This window comes from Aristolochia californica, unplaced genomic scaffold, assembly GCF_029961685.1.
Source record: "Aristolochia californica isolate CCGP_79_NKW_82.1479 unplaced genomic scaffold, dmAriCali1.0.hap1 SCAF_9, whole genome shotgun sequence".
Lineage (NCBI taxonomy): Eukaryota > Viridiplantae > Streptophyta > Magnoliopsida > Piperales > Aristolochiaceae > Aristolochia > Aristolochia californica.
In genome coordinates, this window is record NW_027182290.1 from 33743608 (window position 1) to 33761672 (window position 18065).

At 37.3% G+C, this 18065-nt stretch overlaps 2 protein-coding genes across 3 annotated transcripts; both read left to right on the forward strand.

Moving 5' to 3' along the window:
* The first annotated feature begins 2945 nt into the window (after positions 1-2945).
* LOC137941812 (uncharacterized) lies at positions 2946-7566 on the forward strand. The gene is made up of 4 exons (XM_068787399.1): positions 2946-3301; positions 3475-3595; positions 5935-6099; positions 6227-7566. Exons 1-4 carry the CDS (start codon positions 3114-3116, stop codon positions 7415-7417), a joined length of 1665 nt encoding a protein of 554 aa, XP_068643500.1. The 5' UTR covers positions 2946-3113; the 3' UTR covers positions 7418-7566.
* A 1079-nt stretch (positions 7567-8645) lies between these two features.
* Positions 8646-17054, forward strand: LOC137941813 (ubiquitin-conjugating enzyme E2-17 kDa-like). Of its 2 annotated transcripts, none has more exons than XM_068787400.1 (5): positions 8646-8734; positions 9409-9500; positions 12714-12841; positions 16429-16533; positions 16642-17054. In XM_068787400.1, exons 2-5 carry the CDS (start codon positions 9431-9433, stop codon positions 16783-16785), a joined length of 447 nt encoding a protein of 148 aa, XP_068643501.1. In that variant the 5' UTR covers positions 8646-8734; positions 9409-9430; the 3' UTR covers positions 16786-17054. The 2 variants fall into 2 exon arrangements, with proteins under 2 accessions (XP_068643501.1, XP_068643502.1); XM_068787401.1 differs by lacking the exon at positions 8646-8734 and adding an exon at positions 8763-8811.
* The last annotated feature ends 1011 nt before the right edge of the window (positions 17055-18065 follow it).

Genomic DNA, 18065 nt, shown 5'->3' on the forward strand with positions numbered 1-18065 from the left:
CGGAGCTGGACGAACAGATAAGGTTCGGAACTTACCGAAAATAGAGCACCAAAACAGGGGTTTCGTCAGAGACATCGCACAAGATGTCAACGCCGGGAGAGGGTTAGCGTCGTCGAAGACAACGGCCGGAGCGTCGCGAGTTCAGGACAGAGGGCTTTGAAATCCAGAGTTCCAAAAATTATTTTTTTTTTAGCTCTAAAATCCTGATTTCGGGAGGATCATCAGTGTCGAGGTATTTTGCATTTGGGGGAAATCCCTAACTAATTTTATTTTTATTTATTTTTATTGAAAAAAAGTGGAAAAAGAATCACCAGTTTTAATGGCTGGTGGTCGTGGTCGTAGGCATCATGTTCAGGTGGAGATACTTGAAGATTTGCATAGGCAAGTCATAGAGTTGGTGATACTTGAAGATTTGTAGAGGCAAGTCGCAGAGTTGGTGATACTTGAAGATTTGTAGGGGCAAGTCACAGAGTTAACCCAACGTCTAACGATGTAGGATTTCGGTCCTCGTGAGATGGAAAATCACGATTCCGATGTCAGGTTCGAAAACCCATATCGCCATCCTGTTCGATTCGGGGAGCACCGCGGTCATGGGTATCGACCTGTAGACCTCGGTTTTAGAGAACACTACCCGAGTTTTCTCGTACATTACAGGCCGGAGGATTCATCGACTGGTTACCTGCCAATGAGGAGCTTGGTGACCCTGTGTATGATGTTGATGATGTTGAGGAAGACGTGATCAATGAGATTGAGGAGTTTGGCGACCTTGTGTATGATGATAATGATGTTGAGGAAGATGTGGTCGATGAGATTGAGGAGTTTGGTTGATCATGCTTGGTGTGATGTTGCCTCTATGGATGTTTGTCATGTATTGCTAGGTCACCCTTGGCAATATGATCATGGTGTTATTCATGATGGGTGGAAGAATACCTATTCCCTGAGCATCAAAGGGAAGAAGGTTTTGTTGGCACCTCGTCATGCAAGACTCACTCCTACTCCGGTAGTTGGTATTACTAACTTGCTTTCCCTGTCCAGGTTTTTTTTGGAGCTTGCGCATGGAGACTTAGCGGCGGATCCTCCTCCTGGACTACCGCATGAGCAGGCGAAGCTGGCCATTCTAACACGTCATTTGAGAACTTATAATGTTTTTCATGTCCCACCCTTGCGTCCTTTTTTTTTGGGTTATGCTGGAGCTATTATGAACTCGAGGGCGAGTTCTTTCCAACCTGAGGAGACTGATGCAGACGAGAATATCTGATGCGGGTACATAATCGGATCCGGGGTAAGTGGTTGGGTCCTTAATCGGATCCAGAGTAAATAGTCGGATCCTTAACCGGAACTTTAGACCGGGTTTGATCCGTAGTTGGATCCATAATCGAATTTTTTGTATTGAACCCGGGTTGGACCATAATTTTTAGGGTTAGGGTTTATTTTATTTTGAGCTGCAACTCGACCTTGTCGGGGGCGTTGAGTTTGTTTAAAAGGTTGTTTAGGGTTTAAGGATGGAGGTTGTTGAATATTGAAATTGTAAATCGATTTAGAGAGATTTTCTCTACAATTTCAGGGCGGATTTCTTACGTTCCTCCCGTGATGCTCAACTTAATTTGCGTACAAGATAACCCTTATCTTGTCCTGCATCAAGAAACAAGAAAGAATAAAGAACTGAACATAGATTGGAGGGACGTAGATCGACCTCCAAGAGTAAGAATCTCAGCAAAGGGAAAGGGGAGAAGATATGTTCTTTATAACCCAGAAAAGAAAACTATCTATGCACGCACTAAATATATATCATAAAGAAAGTTTTCAACTTTATTTGCGTACAAGATAATCGTTATCTTGTCCTACATCAAGAAACAAGAAAAAATAAAGACCTGAACATAGATTGGAAGGATGTAGATCAACCTCCAGAGTAAGAATCTCAGCAAACGGAAAGGGGAGAAGATATGTTCTTTATAACCTGGAAAAGAAAACTATCTATGCACGCACTAAATATATATCATAAAGAACGTATAACTTTTAACAGCTTAAACGCAGATCTTAAGGTAGAAGTTTGAGAGAGAATAAATAATTAAATATAAACTCATATTAGGCTAGTTAAACCGTAGCTTGAAACTCTACAAAGAAATTGAAATAATCAGCTACTTGCCCAAAACGAAAATTTAAGTGAAAAAAGATGAACAAGAACCAGAGGCACAGTAGACTGCTGAACACCAGAACCAGAGGTTGTGTTCCAGACATCAAACCTTCACCTAAATTCTCAAATTCACTTTAAAATTTCCCAAAAAAGTATAGCCTTTAACTTCACAAACTTCACAAACTAAGAAAGGAGATAAAAATAAATTAAGATATTGAATCGTAACATTGCCTTATACCAACTTAAAATTCGATCACTCCAGGAGCTTTCACCGTGACGGAGTAGAATCAAACGACGAGAAACCTTGGACTTGGCCACGATTTCATCTTTCGACGTCTCAATGACGAGCGATCGAGCGGCAGAGGCGACAGGCCTTCTTCGATTCAGAAGTATCTTTGGGCGTACACAAAAGCGAGAAGAAAGAGGCAATGTAGCTGTTCTTGCGTACTCCATACCGAGTGATCGATGCTGAAAACGAGAGGAAATATTTGAACATATAAACTAAAAAAATAATTGACAAAATAATTGTTTTTATCATTCTATATGTATTTATATATATATATATTTTTAAAGTTTTAGTTGATTTAATTTATAGTAAATAAATAATAAATACATATAAATAAAATAAATAGCAAATAGTTTATATTAAGCTTCACATGAGTGGTTATCTTGCCCTTAAAATGTGTCATCACATTAGAACCGTCCGATCAATGGAAACATAATCGGACGACTCTGTTCTAAGAGACAAAACTGCCATTCAGGTGAAACTTGAAAACAATGAAAGAGGAAAGAATCCCTCTGGCACGGGGAAACCCCATCCAGATCTAGTTCGCTGCTCGAGGCTTCCTCGGGCACGCGGAAACCCCAAGCCGGAAACCTTCAGCCGAAGGAGGCAACTCTGTAGCGTTGAACTGAAATCTGTCTTCGATCTCCTCTCTATCTTAATTTCTTAATTTGATTTTCTTCTGAGCGAAGAGAGATGGCGTTGAAGTTTCTGAACAAGAAGGGATGGCACACGGGGAGCCTTCGGAACATCGAGAATGTTTGGAAAGCGGAACAGAAACACGGCGCTGAGCAGAAAAAACTTGAGGAACTTCGGAAGCAGATCCAAGAAGAAAGGGAGCGTTCTGAGTTCAGACAGCTCCAAGAGCAAGCTGGTCTCGTTCCGTATGTCCTCCGTTAACCTATTTACTTCTGTTTTAGTTAGGTTTAGGGTTTTCATTCATTTTGGTTGTCTTTTTTTGGGGAATTTTTGGTTTAGCGCTGAGGGGTTTTGCTTTGGTTTGCTTATATAATGGAATTGGTTTGTATTTGTTCTTGCTTAATCTTTTCATTTATAGGAGGCAAGAACGGTTGGACTTCCTTTACGATTCCGGATTGGCGGTGGGTAAGGGCAGTTCGTCTGGATTCAAGGAGCTAGAGCCTCCACCCAAAGCTGAAGCTGAATCCAGCGTCTCTAAAGTAAGATGCTTTTCCTTCTGTTTCTCTTTGCTTCATTTTTATGTGTGTTTAATACGCTGCTGGTATCAACTTCCGCAATTTTTGGGGAAAAAGGGGATTGTGTTCGGATTGATGTTATCCTTGCACTTTTAGATTTCGGGGACAAAAGAGTTGGAAAATAGTGGGAATTTCCTTCCCTTTTATTAAAATTTAAAAAAAAGGGCAAGGAGGAAGGTTAATTTGCTGTTGGATGAGATTTGATCTCTGCTTATTCAATGTCAACGGTGGTGAAAATGGTTGGATTTGTTAATCCCTAGATGCAAGTAAAAAAGTAAAATAATAGAAGAAAGGTCAAGAGGGGAAGAAGGTTATATTTTTGTTTTAGAGCTTGGATGACTGAAGCCTTTATTTGGTTGAATGGCCACGATGGGGAGAGTTTTATTGTGTCCCCTCTTGTTTCATTTAGATAATTAGATGTAGTGGAATAAGTTAAATTTCTCTGATCTCTACTTTCAAAAGATGAAATATGTTAGTGAGTGTAAACAATAGAAAGTGGTAGAGAGGAAAGAAGGTTAATCTTTTCCAAGAGTTTGGTATGTTGGACCTTATGGGATGATACAGCTTGGTGTGAGGTTCATTATGACAAAGACGATAGGCTATGATATCCAAAATGTGGAATAGACTCATGACTACTCTTGAAGCTGCCTATCACGTCACATATGAAAAAGCTGAATATTTTCTGCCTTTCAGGTTGTAGAAGTCTTAAACTACTTCTACAGGCATATATGGCCTGGAATCAGGTTGGATCTTGACCAGATACCCTTATGTTTAGATATTGTTCCGATTTATTTTCAGTGGGTTGAATTCGGGTTTGGACCTCCTTGAACATAACTAGCATATCTAAGCCTATTGAGCATGGGTCGGTGCTGGATTTAAGTTAGACTGCTTTATTTAAACAACTTTAAAACATAGAATTTTTCTTTGGACATGGGTAAACCATCCAAGCTATGTCAACAAAAATAGAAAAATTAATATTAAAGCTAATAATGTTTTCTATCTCTTTTTCTCCCTCTCCTCTACATATATCTACAATTATTGCAATAGTTACAAAATCTTGAAAATTACTTTATATAAAAAAAGGAAAAGAGTACTGATGTCATTCAAAGTAATGAAATCATTATGCACCAAATTACCACTAGTGATCTATCGCCTGCCACTTAAATGAATTTGTACCATCGCATAGGCCTGAAATTGTTCAAATTTAAGCTGAATCTCCCTACGTCCAGATCTTGTTCAAATTTATTTAAATTAGTCATATTTGGACTCGGGCCCCTTTGGACAGACAATACAGAGTGCGTTCAAGACTGTTCTTCCGTGGATCCAGTCACTCAAATTCTGGCAAGATAATTGAGTATTCCAGGTGTAGGCATATTTATTTACTTGTTTTGGGATTAATTTTTCACTTGGTTATCCAATTGATCTTGGTTCTGTGGTTTCTGGTTTGAACACCAATTTGGACATGCTATTGTAATGGAGGTATAGATTCTGTCTTTCATACTAGAAACACACAAGATTGAGAGAAGAAGTGCCACTAGTTACAAAATGCATCGTATAATTGAAATGGCTTTGCTCTCTTCCAGGTGTCGATGCTTTTAGTTCCATCTCTTGGATGTTTGTTACCATTTGACACATATTGAATGTTTGTCATTGTATCTCATCCCTTTGTCATCTGCAAAATCTGAAGGTGGTTTTTGTCCCTGTTAATGGGGTGCCAACAAGGCATCAAATTGGGTGTTTTTAAAGTCCATCTGTTTTGATAAACTCTGGTGACAGAGGATACTATTAATTTGGCAAGTCGTCCCTTGTTTGGTGATCTATTAGGCAGCTTTTAGAGGAAATGTAGACACTGCTATTGTGATTGTTAAGCTCTGAGGGAGAAAAAAACTCCAGAACTGTTTCTATGGCAGCCTATGGTATTTATATAGGACTATTCTTCAAGTATCACCTGCACTGGTCAAGCTGAGTATGAAGGCCTATACCTTTTTTCAGTTCCATGAGATATTGTGTCTTTGGCATACAACTGTATATAATTTGGAAAAGGCATTTTCCTTGCATGTTAATAATTTTCTATGGGTGGCATCTCTTAATTTTCAGCATTAGAGGCCACAGTCCCATCTCTAGGTTGTAGTGTTTTTATCAATTTTCAGTTGGGCCCCATCTAGCTTTTGAATCTGGAAATTGTCAATGCACACCTTTAATGGATTTCTTTCCATTGACATTTTTTTCAGATCACCCATATATGTGTTACTCTTGTACTAATTCATGCATGTTCATTTTGCATGTGCACTATTTGTGGTCAGCAATCATTGGTACCTGGTGCCTTATTTGAGGACAAGCCCCAATCTGCCAATGATACGTGGAGGAAGCTTCATTCAGATCCTCTGCTATTGATTAGACAAAGGGAGCAGGAGGCCCTTGCTCGGATTAAGAACAACCCTGTTCAGATGGCTATGATTCAAAAATCTGTATGTTTCCTCTTCTGTCTCAGAGTATCTTTTTTCTTCACAATTAATGTGAAGATGTGACTGTGTGAACTATGTCTTTATTTGGGGGGAGGAGTGTATTAGGCTGAGGCATGGGTTATTTTTGCAGGCTGAAGCAAATAAGAAGCAAAAGGACGAAAAGCATGACAGGAAGGGGCACAAGAAGAAGCATCAGAAGAAGTCTAGGCACAGTAAGTATTCATCTGAAGAGGAATCTCAGGCTGAAGAGGACATTATGAAAAAGGAGGAGGACAGAAGACAAGGAAATCATCGAGAAAGGGACTTTCAGAATAAGTCAAGGCATGAGAAGCAGTCCTCAGTGAGTCAGTCAGATTTGGAAAAGCACAGTAGAGACTATGAGGAAGAAAAAATATATAAAAGTCAGCGAGAGGGTGATCATCATAAGAGGTCAAAGTATGATAAACATAAATCCACAAGTCAATCTAATTCAGCAGTTCGGACCAGTGTGAAGGATGGAGATTATGGTAGGCATGGAAGCCATAAAGAGGGTGACCATCCTAAGCATCACAAGTACTCATCTGAAGTGTCTGACTCAGAAGGAGAGGAAGAAAGACAGAAGCGAAATAAAAAGGATGAAGATGGAAGACATAAAAATCATCAAGATAGTTACAGCGTTAAAAGGCACAGGAAACACTTATCTGCAGACTCTGAATCAGAACAGAAGGAAGATAGTCGAAAGAGAAGTCAACATACAGATGGTGATCATCACTACAAGTCCATCCATGATACACATTACTCTGAAGTACAGTTCAAGTCAGGAAAACCATTTACTAGAAGAGAGGAGGATAGAAAGAAGAGAAGTCCTCGTCGAGAGAGTTATCATGAGCGCCAGATTCACGAAAACCGTGTGGCTGGATCTATGTCTAGTTGCAGGGAGGAAGATGAGAGGAGAAGAAGAAACCCTTGCCAAGAGGGTGAGAATGACAACCAGGTTCATGGAAAGGAAGAGATGAGAATGGGTATTTCCGACCGTAAGCAACGTCCAGGAGTCTCAAAGCTTACAGCAGAGGAGAAGGCAGCCCGAGCACGTGAAATGCAACTTGATGCCGAGCTGCATGAGGAACAGAGGTGGAAGCGGTTGAAGAAAGCTTCAGAAGCTGATGCAAGGGAAGCTGCACGTAATGCTGGACAACAGTCTGGGCGAAATTTCTTAGATTCTACCCAGAAGAGTGTATATGGAACAGAAAAAGGAGGGAGTGCTACCATCGAGGAGAGTGTCCGCCGCCGGAGTTACTATTTGCAGGGTCGCTTAGATGATGGGAATGCTTTCCGACGATGAATCACTTCTGATGTTTTGATATTTGTTCATGTGCGAGTTATAATTACAAAGCTCAGTATGTCTTCTGTTATTCTTTCAATTATCGATGTATTTTAGTTGAAGATACTGTACCTGTAGAATAAATTTGTGAGTATAAATTTTGGTTTCTGTTTCCATAACAGTTTCCAGAGATACCTCGATTCAGTTCAGGGATTGGAGCGATTGGAGCATGAATCTTGTCACCCTCAATTTATGCTCTCCTTATTCTCACCTTTTTCTGGTTTCTACTTGTCGTGTCAATCTAAATCTGGACAACCTTCCATTATCACACAATCTTTACACATTTCTAGTGAAACCCAGTTAGTCTGAGGAGAACGAGTCATTTACAAAACTGGTTCCTCTTAGGTTTAGTGGCATTAAACGTGTCTTGGTAGGAGAGGAAGCATATTGTTTCTCTTTTCCTAAAACTATGGTTTTATTTTTTACTTCTCCCTGTCATTTTGTAACAAGTAAGGGTATAAAGGTAACTTAAAAAGAGTGACAAAAATTATATGGTCCTGGAAATGTATTTATACTAAAAATGTCTTTCCAACGTTTCATTACCAAAAAAAATTACTTTATGTTGAAAGTATTATAATGTCAATTGTCAAATACTTGTTCAAATTTTTTTCATTTTGCTTTCGGGTCCATCTCGACTAGAAATCATACCTAGAAAGTTATAAAATATTTTTTGTAAGAATTTTTACTAAGAAAAGTGTTTCTAAGAAATATGAGACATTAATGGTCCCGCGAAACATATTTCCTCTAGAAATAATTTTCTAATTTTTTTTGGACAAAGGCAAGGGCCTTAGAAATATTTTTCTAACATTTTTAGAAAAAGATACTAACTAGACATAAGTGTGTAAAAACATCTGCAATTTTTATAAAAAAATTAGACATGAACCTAACAACCTAGTGGCTTAAAAATAACGTCCCTACATGAGCCAACCTTCGATCGAGTTATTCGATAGAAGACGTCCGATTTATCTTTTAGTCTATTATAACCAAATGGTCCACACGAGGCCCGCAGTCACGGTCTAAGAGGGACGGTAGCAATATTATTGGAACACGTTCCAATAGTGTGGTCCAACATTTCCTGCCACTAATTATTTTTAGTTCTGTCATCCATTTTCCTACTCGAAATTCTAATTGCTGTTGACAGAGAATCCTACGTGGAATTATCTCGAATATTTAATGCCCTGGTGCCTTTAAATTGCCCGAAGTCGGAGTCAAGCGAGTACCTTCCACTTTGGCGGAGCAAGCATAAGAAAATAATAAAACCCTAGAGACGGCGCACAGGTAAGAGCTCCGAAGTCACTCGAATTGGTTTTGTTTCTTCCGAAACTATATCTCTCTGCTAGATTATGGAGACGAAGGTATTAGTGTTTTTTTTATGTGTGTGTGTGTGTGTGTGTTTTGGAATGGAGGTTTTAAACGATTTTGATTTTTATTGTTTTTGTTGTTCGTTGTTGTGGCTTCCTTGATGTCACTGGGAAGAAGATCGTACGTGTACTCTTACTATATATTTTAAAATAATTTTGTTTTTTTTACCTCTTTTTTCCCCGTTCTGATCTGCCACTGTTGTCTTAACTGTAGTTCCTTTTGATGATTACAGTCTCAGTCGGATAGTTTTAACGGGAAAGCTATCTTTTAACTTTTTACCGTTACTTTTTGTTCTCTCTAAATCGATCACGAATTTCGTGTTGGGCTAGGATGGAGGGGAGTATAAGGGGTTTAGTGTGTCGACATCTCTATGTTTGCAGACTACTCAATTTTTATTTTTTATTTTTTATTTTATCTTGTAAATGCTTTTAAATTCCCCTAAAAGTTTGCCCTATAATTGTGTTCTCTCATGTAGGCCGTGCATGCCGTTCTTCGTGTTGTCCGTGCATGTCATTCTTGTTGTCGTTTGGGTGGGTTTACTGGCTGATGGTTTTATTTGTACAAGTGCCTGAGTTCGTACTTTCATGCAGGGCTGGTTCTGATTAAGGTCTCATGGCTTCGAAACGGATTACGAAGGAGCTCAAGGATCTGCAAAAGGACCCTCCTACCTCTTGCAGTGCTGGTTTGTACAACCACTGCTTTTGTTCTTTGTCATTGGGGAATTCGTGAATATTCATTTGTGGATAATATTTGCAACCACAGAATATAAACTCTTATCTGTACAATTTTTTCTTTGCTCTCAATGCGGCATGTGCATTATTTGTGGATTTGCATCCAGTCTATTTGTAGCAAATTGTTGCTTCTCACCCCAAACTTTATTATACTCATATTATTGCTCTGTGAGTTTTGAAATGAAAAGGTGCCTTCAGGGTCCGGATTACTACTTTTTTGTGAAAGATGCTGATCATGGCCCTGATTACCTGTCCTTTTTTGAAAAGGCGATGATCAGGGCCCTAATTACTGTTGTGCAGTATTTTTTATTTTTCTTTTATTCTTGATTTGATTGATATCAATGTTTGCTTGGGCATGTAGTTTGTTGCCAACATCGTTTACCCTTCTCATCAAGGAAATGATTTCCTCTTAATTATTAAGCTGAGGCTTTTCGCCTGAGTTGAGTTACTTTTCATGCAGTGCTTTCAGTTTTACTGTCTGGAAATATTACCATTTCAAATCAAAATTGAAATTTCCAGGTAATTGGCTTCTATGGAATCTAATTTTGGAAGAAGATCTAATGATCAAATTATTAGATTCAATGAAGGAATCTATAAATGAATTTATGGGATCCTCCCCCGTTGTCAATCATGGCAACACTTCAGTAAGACAGTGCTTCGTCCTTCAGGGATAAAGTAAAAGGTGATATGTCTGTTTCTGCTCGTTCTGGCGAAGGCGAAGACAATGATGATAATATTGCAGATATTGTTGCTGATGATGAGCAAGCTGACTCTTTTCCGGATAGCCAACCACTAGAAGATAAGCCACTATGGCATATTACATGGTTGTCATGATTCATATGATGGCGACCAGAAACAAAAAGAGATAATTTTTTCTATGTCGCAGGATATGACATCCAGTACTAAAAAAGATCTTGGCTCCAGGACTCCAGTCCCCAAATGGGCAAAGAAAAAGAACAAATCTTATCAATAGCTCATGCACAGCTGGCCTATTTGCAAACAAAACAATATCACAGTCACCCTGTTTGAGCGACCTTTATCTATTCCTGATATCCCATGCCTCGATAATGGAGGCATGACTCTGCAACCGCCTCAATAATAGAGGCAGCGTGTTAATATTCTATTGGTGGATGTGTAAAACAATTAAATCCACCTTGGTGTGATCTATCTATATAAGATTGTGGTTCTACCATAATAGGCATCACTTGGAAAATAATCTTCTCTCTCTCCAAGGTTGTTCAGCAGTGTGCTTGTGTTTTGCAGTATAAATAAAACCCCTAAAATGTACTGTCAGACACTTCAACAAGCTGATACATATCAATTGTAGTGCTGATATGGCCCTAATGATCAATTTTGGTTGATACAGTGTCTGTTGGCCTTTCCTATGTCTGATATATGTTGCACGATATGCTTTATGTGTTTTAACATTATGGCATACCATGCCAAAACTATGAAAAAAATAATTTTGGGTGTGCTTCTTGTTCAAAGTTCCTGAAGCATGTGATAACTTTTGGTACTCTGGTATCTTCTGCATTCTTTGTTCTCAGTGTGCTAAGAAAAGCCTGCACTTGGGGTCCTAGATGATGAGACACTGGTGCTGTAAAACTTGATTGAGCAGCCTTGTATTCCTTCTATCAAAATGGGAAAGATTGAAGAGATTGAAGAAGGGCGAGAGAAGAAAGGAAAATAGGGAGAAAAACTTTTGGAGAATTCTCGTTGAGGGGGAGAGCTCGACTCCTCTTCTCTTATTAATTGAAAATGGGTCAAAGTGCATAAATACCCCTATACTCTTAAAGACACAAAACTACTTATATCTCCCAATATACCTAATCAAAATGAATGAAACTAAGTCTAAAGACATAATCAAATATGTTGAATAAAACAATATAAACAGCAGAAACAGTTGCCAATGTTAAATGATGAAATTGCCCCTCTGTCACATCTGAGGTTTTCTAACACCATTTGATGTAACTAGATCCTTAACATTATTAAATATGGAATTGACTTCTTACATGCAGTTTCAGTTGTGTATTGATTAGTTTTCTACAGTACCGTGATTGTAATATTTGAAGACTGTTAAACTTTTCTCAATCTTATAAAACATATAGGAAACATTTACTGTAAGTCATTAGAACTTATGTAAAACTTCATGTGAACATGTGAAGCATATATTTATGCGTTTTTGGTGAAACATATGTTTATATGTTTTGAAATGCTGAAGATCAACATTGAAAACGTTTTAGATATTGTCCTCAAAAAGAAAAATTTAGATATTTGGTTTAACCAAGACATTTTAATTAGGTATAAAATATATTATTAAGTAATACTTTTATTCTTAGAACCCATGGATGAGAAATTCTATTGCAAATGAAAGAAAACAATACAAAGGTGAGGGAGGAAAATTCTCAGGCCTCAAAGAGGAAAGGGGATAAAAGTCCCAAATGATTATATGATTCTTGGAAACACCTTTGGCCAGTCTATCTGAAATGCTATTAACTAATACGTTATGATAGTTAGATTAGCAGTAACTGCTTTATAAAAATTATTTTTATTTGTTTCTCTTTCTTTATTGTTTGCTTTTGGTAGATCCCTAAATGGTCCCTTGTGCGAGTCTCTTTAGCATTTTGTAGAAGTCTTTGAAAACTTTTCTTTCCCTTCTTTTGTTTTGAATTTCCTGTGCTTATTTACATTGTATTTCCATTTCCAGTCTATTTTGGATCTTAATTGGTTTTTGGAATGCTATATTTGGAATCTGACTATTGTTGAGAAGGTTCTGTTGCTCGGGCTAATATGTGTAAACAAATTCAGTTGTATAAGTAGGAAATGGAAGCCATGTGCTTTTGGATCACGATTGCCATCGTTTTTCTATAACAATGAGAAAAGGGGTTTCATTAAGATCATGATTATCATTATCATCATTGTTTACTTTTTTTGATAATATGATCATCATGTACTAATTTAACCTGTGTTGGAGATAGCTATTTCAATCCTTCTTTTCTCTGTGTTTGAATTATATTTGGGAATTCATACATGCATGACTTGTATGCGAAAAATAGTCATCAAACATCTGTGATTAAACTACCAGGGGTATATATATTGGTAAATTGGGAAATATCTCTTTTCATATATTTTATGGTATCTGAGTAGATTTTTCATTGTTATAGGTCCAGTTGCTGATGATATGTTCCACTGGCAAGCGACTATTATGGGTCCTACAGATAGTCCTTTTGCAGGTGGTGTATTTCTGGTGACTATTCACTTCCCTCCGGATTATCCATTCAAGCCTCCCAAGGTATTTACGCTTCTATGTAGGTTGGAGCTGGTTTTTTATTTTTTTAGGGTGAGTGGGGGGGGGGGGTTTCATTTATGAATTTTCAATGAAGAAAAGAGGTAACTTGGGAGAAAAAAAGCTTGAAAAGAATCAACTCATGCTGAAATTCTGGAAGGGGATATTTCAGGGTTCCTTCTTCTCTTCTATTTATAGCATAAAATAATGATAAAAAACATTAATGCATAGGCTCCATTTACACCCTTGGAAATAGGATTCTATAAAAACACTTTCCTAGAAACCTATGTATACACAAGTTACATCTTCTAACACTCCTCAAGTTGGATCTTATAACTTCAACTTGTTACATTGCATATAAATAAAAATCAATAAAGAGAAGAAATTTTTTTTCACTTTAGTTTGGCTCACAACTCTTCAGCTTCAGCTTGTTCTACTTCAAATTGTTATGTAATCAGTCTTATAATCATGTTCTTCATCTTCCATTCTCCCTCTTTCTTGGATGTCATAAAAAACTTACTTTAGTCACCAACTTTGGTAAAAAAAAAATTCACCATTACTTGTGCAACTCTTCTTCATCCATCATTCATGGAACTTTTCATTTTAGGCTCTTCAAAATACCACCTTTTTTTGTACTCCTCCTATTTCTCTCCCTTAAGCTGAGGATCCATGACATTAAGCGAGCCAACTTACAAATAACATTTATGAGAGAAGAAACATCAATCCTTGCCCAACAATAAATCCCATACAACAAACAAGTGGATCGACATCTGTTAAGCACTGACACAAGAACTCAACCCCTTACTAATTTCTTAACTTACCAACCCTTGCAGTGACTCAAACCGAAGCTAGTGAAGAAGGTCATGCACATTGACTCTTGTTACGCATACTTGTAAGCAGCAAAAAACATGTGTACATCTTTCAATTCTTCAAAAAAGGCATGTCACAAAGGGTTACTATGGGTAATGGGTGTGGGCATTGCTTTGAAGTGACAAAAAGAAGAAGAACATTACCAATAGAAGTACTACAAGAGTTTGAACATGAATTCATCCTATACACATATATATGGACTACCAAGAGATGAGTTGATCAGGATGAATAATACACCAATAGTTAAAAGACTAATTGAGGCCACATATCTGTGCAAGTAGTGATGACATCAAAATCTTAGTTATCTAAAACAAGGAGTACATAAGTTACACCATTAAGTTTTGTATTTGTTGCTGCCTGCAACAATACCTGACATGATAGCAGAGAGAGGTAGCAAATTTAACCAAGTTCTCTCCTATAACTTTTGACTAACAACAACAAGTGATTTGAATTGAATTCTGCAACAAGCAGCTGCTGTTTGAAACAAGTAGAGGTGACAAAACTCTTCTAAACAAATTGATATCAGATTGTTTAATAATAGAAGCAAGGAAAACCAGCCATTCAGATACAACCGAGTAGGATACTAACTTGCTGGATGATCAAACCATGACTTGTGAGGCCAGCATAAAATCACCAATAGCTGCAAGATTGCAGCAACAACCAATAGACACATGAAACACAGAAACATGTAGCAGCAAATGTAAGAAAAACAGATACCTAATGAAAGTGATGATAGAATCCTTGCAAAATTGAGTCATTGTCTAATCAAGCACAGAGACAACTGTGAAACAAAATAGGAAACTTTTTTGAAAGAAAAAACAAAATAAACTCCAAATTTAATTTGGAAGCTTTGAAAAAGAAATTCTTGCAAAAAGGACTCTATGTTGGTAGAGAATGCACTAGGTTCTGAAAGAAAATAGGAGACATAGACAAAATGAGAATAGCAACTTAAAAAAAGAAGGAAAAAGTCGGGCGTAAAATTCTAGTTTCCTCGTGTAGTAGCCTTCCAACTTGACTTTGATTATTCTGATGTAGATATCTTTGTCTGGAAAAATTAAATAGTGAAACCGTTTCTTGGGGGATAAAAAATAGACTTATAGCTTTTTGTTGACATATAATTCTCGATATAAATTCTTGTTCTTGATGGTAGAAATAATAGCGAAAATTGAAGCTTTTTGCTATCATTCGAAACTTTCTTACTACCTAACCTTTACTGTTTTAGATATCGATTTATTTTTTTAGAAAACTCAATTGCCAAAATTCATTTTATGCTGGAAACTAGATTCAGTGACCTTTCCATCAATATATGATTTGCATGTGGGAAGATTGGTATGATGGTGCAAACTCCAAGTAAAAAACTGGTGTTGGGACAAGGAAACATCAATGAGAAAGAAAACTTGTGTTCTTTCTTCTTCTTCCTTCTCTTTTCCTTCTCTATCATCATGTCCTTCTCCATCTCAGGACTGTCGCCGCCCTGCTACCATGTGAAAATTTATGAACTTACAATGAAGAAAAAAGGCAGCTTAGAAGAAGAAAGAGATGGAAAGGAATTAACTCATGTTGAAAATCTGGAAGGGGTATTTTAGGGTTTCCTTGTGTCTTCTATTTGTAACTTTAAATAATGATAAAACACTAATGCCGCTACTCTTTTTACACCTTTGGAAATAAAATTTATAAAAAATACTTTCCTGTAAACCCATGTAAAGACAAATTACACCTTCTAACAATTGAATGGTCACATGGGGGGACGGGATTCTAGTTTTGAGGTCTTGGGTTCTAGTCTCATCATTGCAAAAAGGTTTCAACATTCAAAAAGAAAAAAAAATGTGACTAAGATAGCTTAAAATGGTAAGGGAATAAATATTTAGTCAATTTATATGAATTTTTTAAGAACTTGGTTTCCAAAAGACATGATTATTGAAAGTCTCATTGAATAGTAGAAGTAATGTCACCTTAACCATGATTTATAATATTTATAGACATCTCAACCAACTGAAATTTATTGTATTGTTGAATATAGGTTTTAATGTGTTTGTTTGCTGACGTTATATTTCTCTCTCTTGTTTTGTTTTACAATTTTGTATTTTCATCATTTCAAATTGCTTATTATGAATGTGAAATTTGAGTTTAATAGTCGTTTAGATGAAAATGGAAAATTTGAAAAAGAGATAAGAATACACGTTGAGAGAAAACTGGAGCAAGATTAGCAAGATTGGCAATGCTTAACATTGACCAATCACCGTAGTGATAGTCCAGGCTGTGAAACCTCTTATGCTTTGTGTGGATGATAAAAAGTAAAAACAAAAGAAAGAAAGAAAGTCATTTTTTGTATGTCTTTCAAGATAGTAACAAGAAAGAGAATCTCTTGGAAACCTCTATCCTTTGTTGTTTGTTCTTTTTCTCTCTTAACCAAAGGAGCCTTAAGGTATAAGGGAACTCTGAGAGCATTGTTTTACTTTCCTGCGTATTGTATTGATCAAGGTTGTTGTAAAATGCCCTAAAACGTTTTTCTTGGTATGGGAAATTTGCCATATATGTATTTATCTTATTGAATAAGAAGTGTAGGTATGTCTCAAAAAGAACAAGAAAAAAGAAGAAGGAAAAAACAAGAATCTGGTCTGTGTAAACGAGCCAAACAGAATGGTTTAACTAATAACCCGGAACACTGAAATTTATACTCTTATAATCGGATGTTTAATTTGGTGGATCTATTGATGATCAAGGTGGCTTTTCGTACCAAAGTTTTTCATCCAAACATCAACAGCAATGGTAGCATCTGCCTTGATATTCTAAAAGAGCAGTGGAGTCCTGCATTGACAATATCCAAGGTGATCGTGTCTGTTTGTTATCACGGTTTTTTATTGTTCTTCTTGCTCATCTTCGGATGTATGATCGTAATTGAAGGGGATGCTCATCTTGGATAACATGCATTACAGGTTCTACTGTCTATCTGCTCGCTGCTAACCGATCCAAACCCAGATGATCCATTGGTGCCCGAGATTGCTCAGATGTACAAGACTGACAGGGCCAAGTATGAATCAACTGCACGATCCTGGACCCAGAAATATGCGATGGGTTAGCCAGCCTCTCTCATACTTGGTATGTTGGGTAGTATTATAATTCTGCCGAATATAAAGTAAATAAAAGATAAAAGAGATATGGCGACTTGAATTTTCTCCTCTATCAGCTGTGAAAAGTATGTGACGTCTAAATTGAAGTGGTCTTCGTTATCAGGACCTCAGGTTGATTTTTTATATGGCGTGGCAGCATTGTAGATTCCATTAAATGTGTAATTAATGTATCCTGGTATGACCTAACTTCCTAATTTGATTGCTCGAATTTTGCTAAAGATGGAGTTTGTTGACAACCATGCCATCAAAGTCGTAGCATGGTTTTTAACTATTGTTCCCATTGACGATTTTGAAGACGTTAAAGCTCTTAACTACTCAGATAAACAAATAGAGAAACTAAGTAAATTTTTTTACGGAAGCTCCAAAAATTTTGAATTTTAATTAGATACACGAGGAAAGTTAAATAAAATTATGGAAGGATTCTGTGCTGTTCTCAGTTCTTGAGGGGGTCGTGCTTGTGGTTTGATTTCCTAAAACATATTCCTCGCCTCTTCTAGTGTGCAAGTAGTGTGAGGAGAGGTTTCTCTTTCCGTCGAGCTGGTTCTCGAAGAAAGAAAAAAAAAAAAAAAAAGAGGGCAATTGACACGGTCTCTTTCCGACCGAAAGGAAAAATAAAAGCAGTTGTTTTCATAACATTCTTGTACTAGGTAGATGAATGTAGTTTTATATAATCACGGACGTCATTAGATGTCGAGCACGAAGGCACTATCATATCACATCAAGCCACTCCTTACCTTTATGTTTAATATTGCATAGATCACTACTCAAGTGGAGCTCACAAGCAGCTTACAAATGAGTCCAACAACGAGGAATCTCTTTTTATAAAAAAAAGCTAAAGCATATTGGCCCTTTGTGATCTCCCAACGAGCTCATAACCTTTGCGACTTCGTTACCTGGTAGCAAGAGGTGAAGAATCTCCGTCATCGCCTGGTTCAGACTCAGGTATCTGGATCTCCGTCTCTGCATTACATGACTGCCATTACTGAGCCTCGTCTTCTTTCAAAAATGTTGACCGACTGGCGGCCTGCCAGTCTCCACTTGGATTTAGTTAGTCTACTCTGAAATTCTTTTCCGGTTCGTTTGGACTTAATTACCGAAACAACGGAAAATCAGATATAATTTCGCCGAGTAAAACGCGTCAATGACAATTCTGCGCAACAGTCCACATGAGAAATTAGCTGGATAAACTAAAAATGGCCAACACCAAAGGTAGTTCTGCTCCTTTCATC

What these genes read in the sequence shown, in the direction of transcription:
- LOC137941812 (XM_068787399.1), top strand. Translation starts at nt 3,114, where the DNA reads ATGGCGTTGAAGTTTCTGAACAAGAAGGGATGGCACACGGGGAGCCTT. An exon ending in GAGCAAGCTGGTCTCGTTCC is followed by an intron (nt 3,302 to 3,474) that starts GTATGTCCTCCG and finishes TTTCATTTATAG; the next exon opens with GAGGCAAGAACGGTTGGACT. An exon ending in TGGCTATGATTCAAAAATCT is followed by an intron (nt 6,100 to 6,226) that starts GTATGTTTCCTC and finishes TTATTTTTGCAG; the next exon opens with GCTGAAGCAAATAAGAAGCA.
- LOC137941813 (XM_068787400.1), top strand. Translation starts at nt 9,431, where the DNA reads ATGGCTTCGAAACGGATTACGAAGGAGCTCAAGGATCTGCAAAAGGAC. An exon ending in TCCTACCTCTTGCAGTGCTG is followed by an intron (nt 9,501 to 12,713) that starts GTTTGTACAACC and finishes TCATTGTTATAG; the next exon opens with GTCCAGTTGCTGATGATATG. An exon ending in CTGCATTGACAATATCCAAG is followed by an intron (nt 16,534 to 16,641) that starts GTGATCGTGTCT and finishes CATGCATTACAG; the next exon opens with GTTCTACTGTCTATCTGCTC.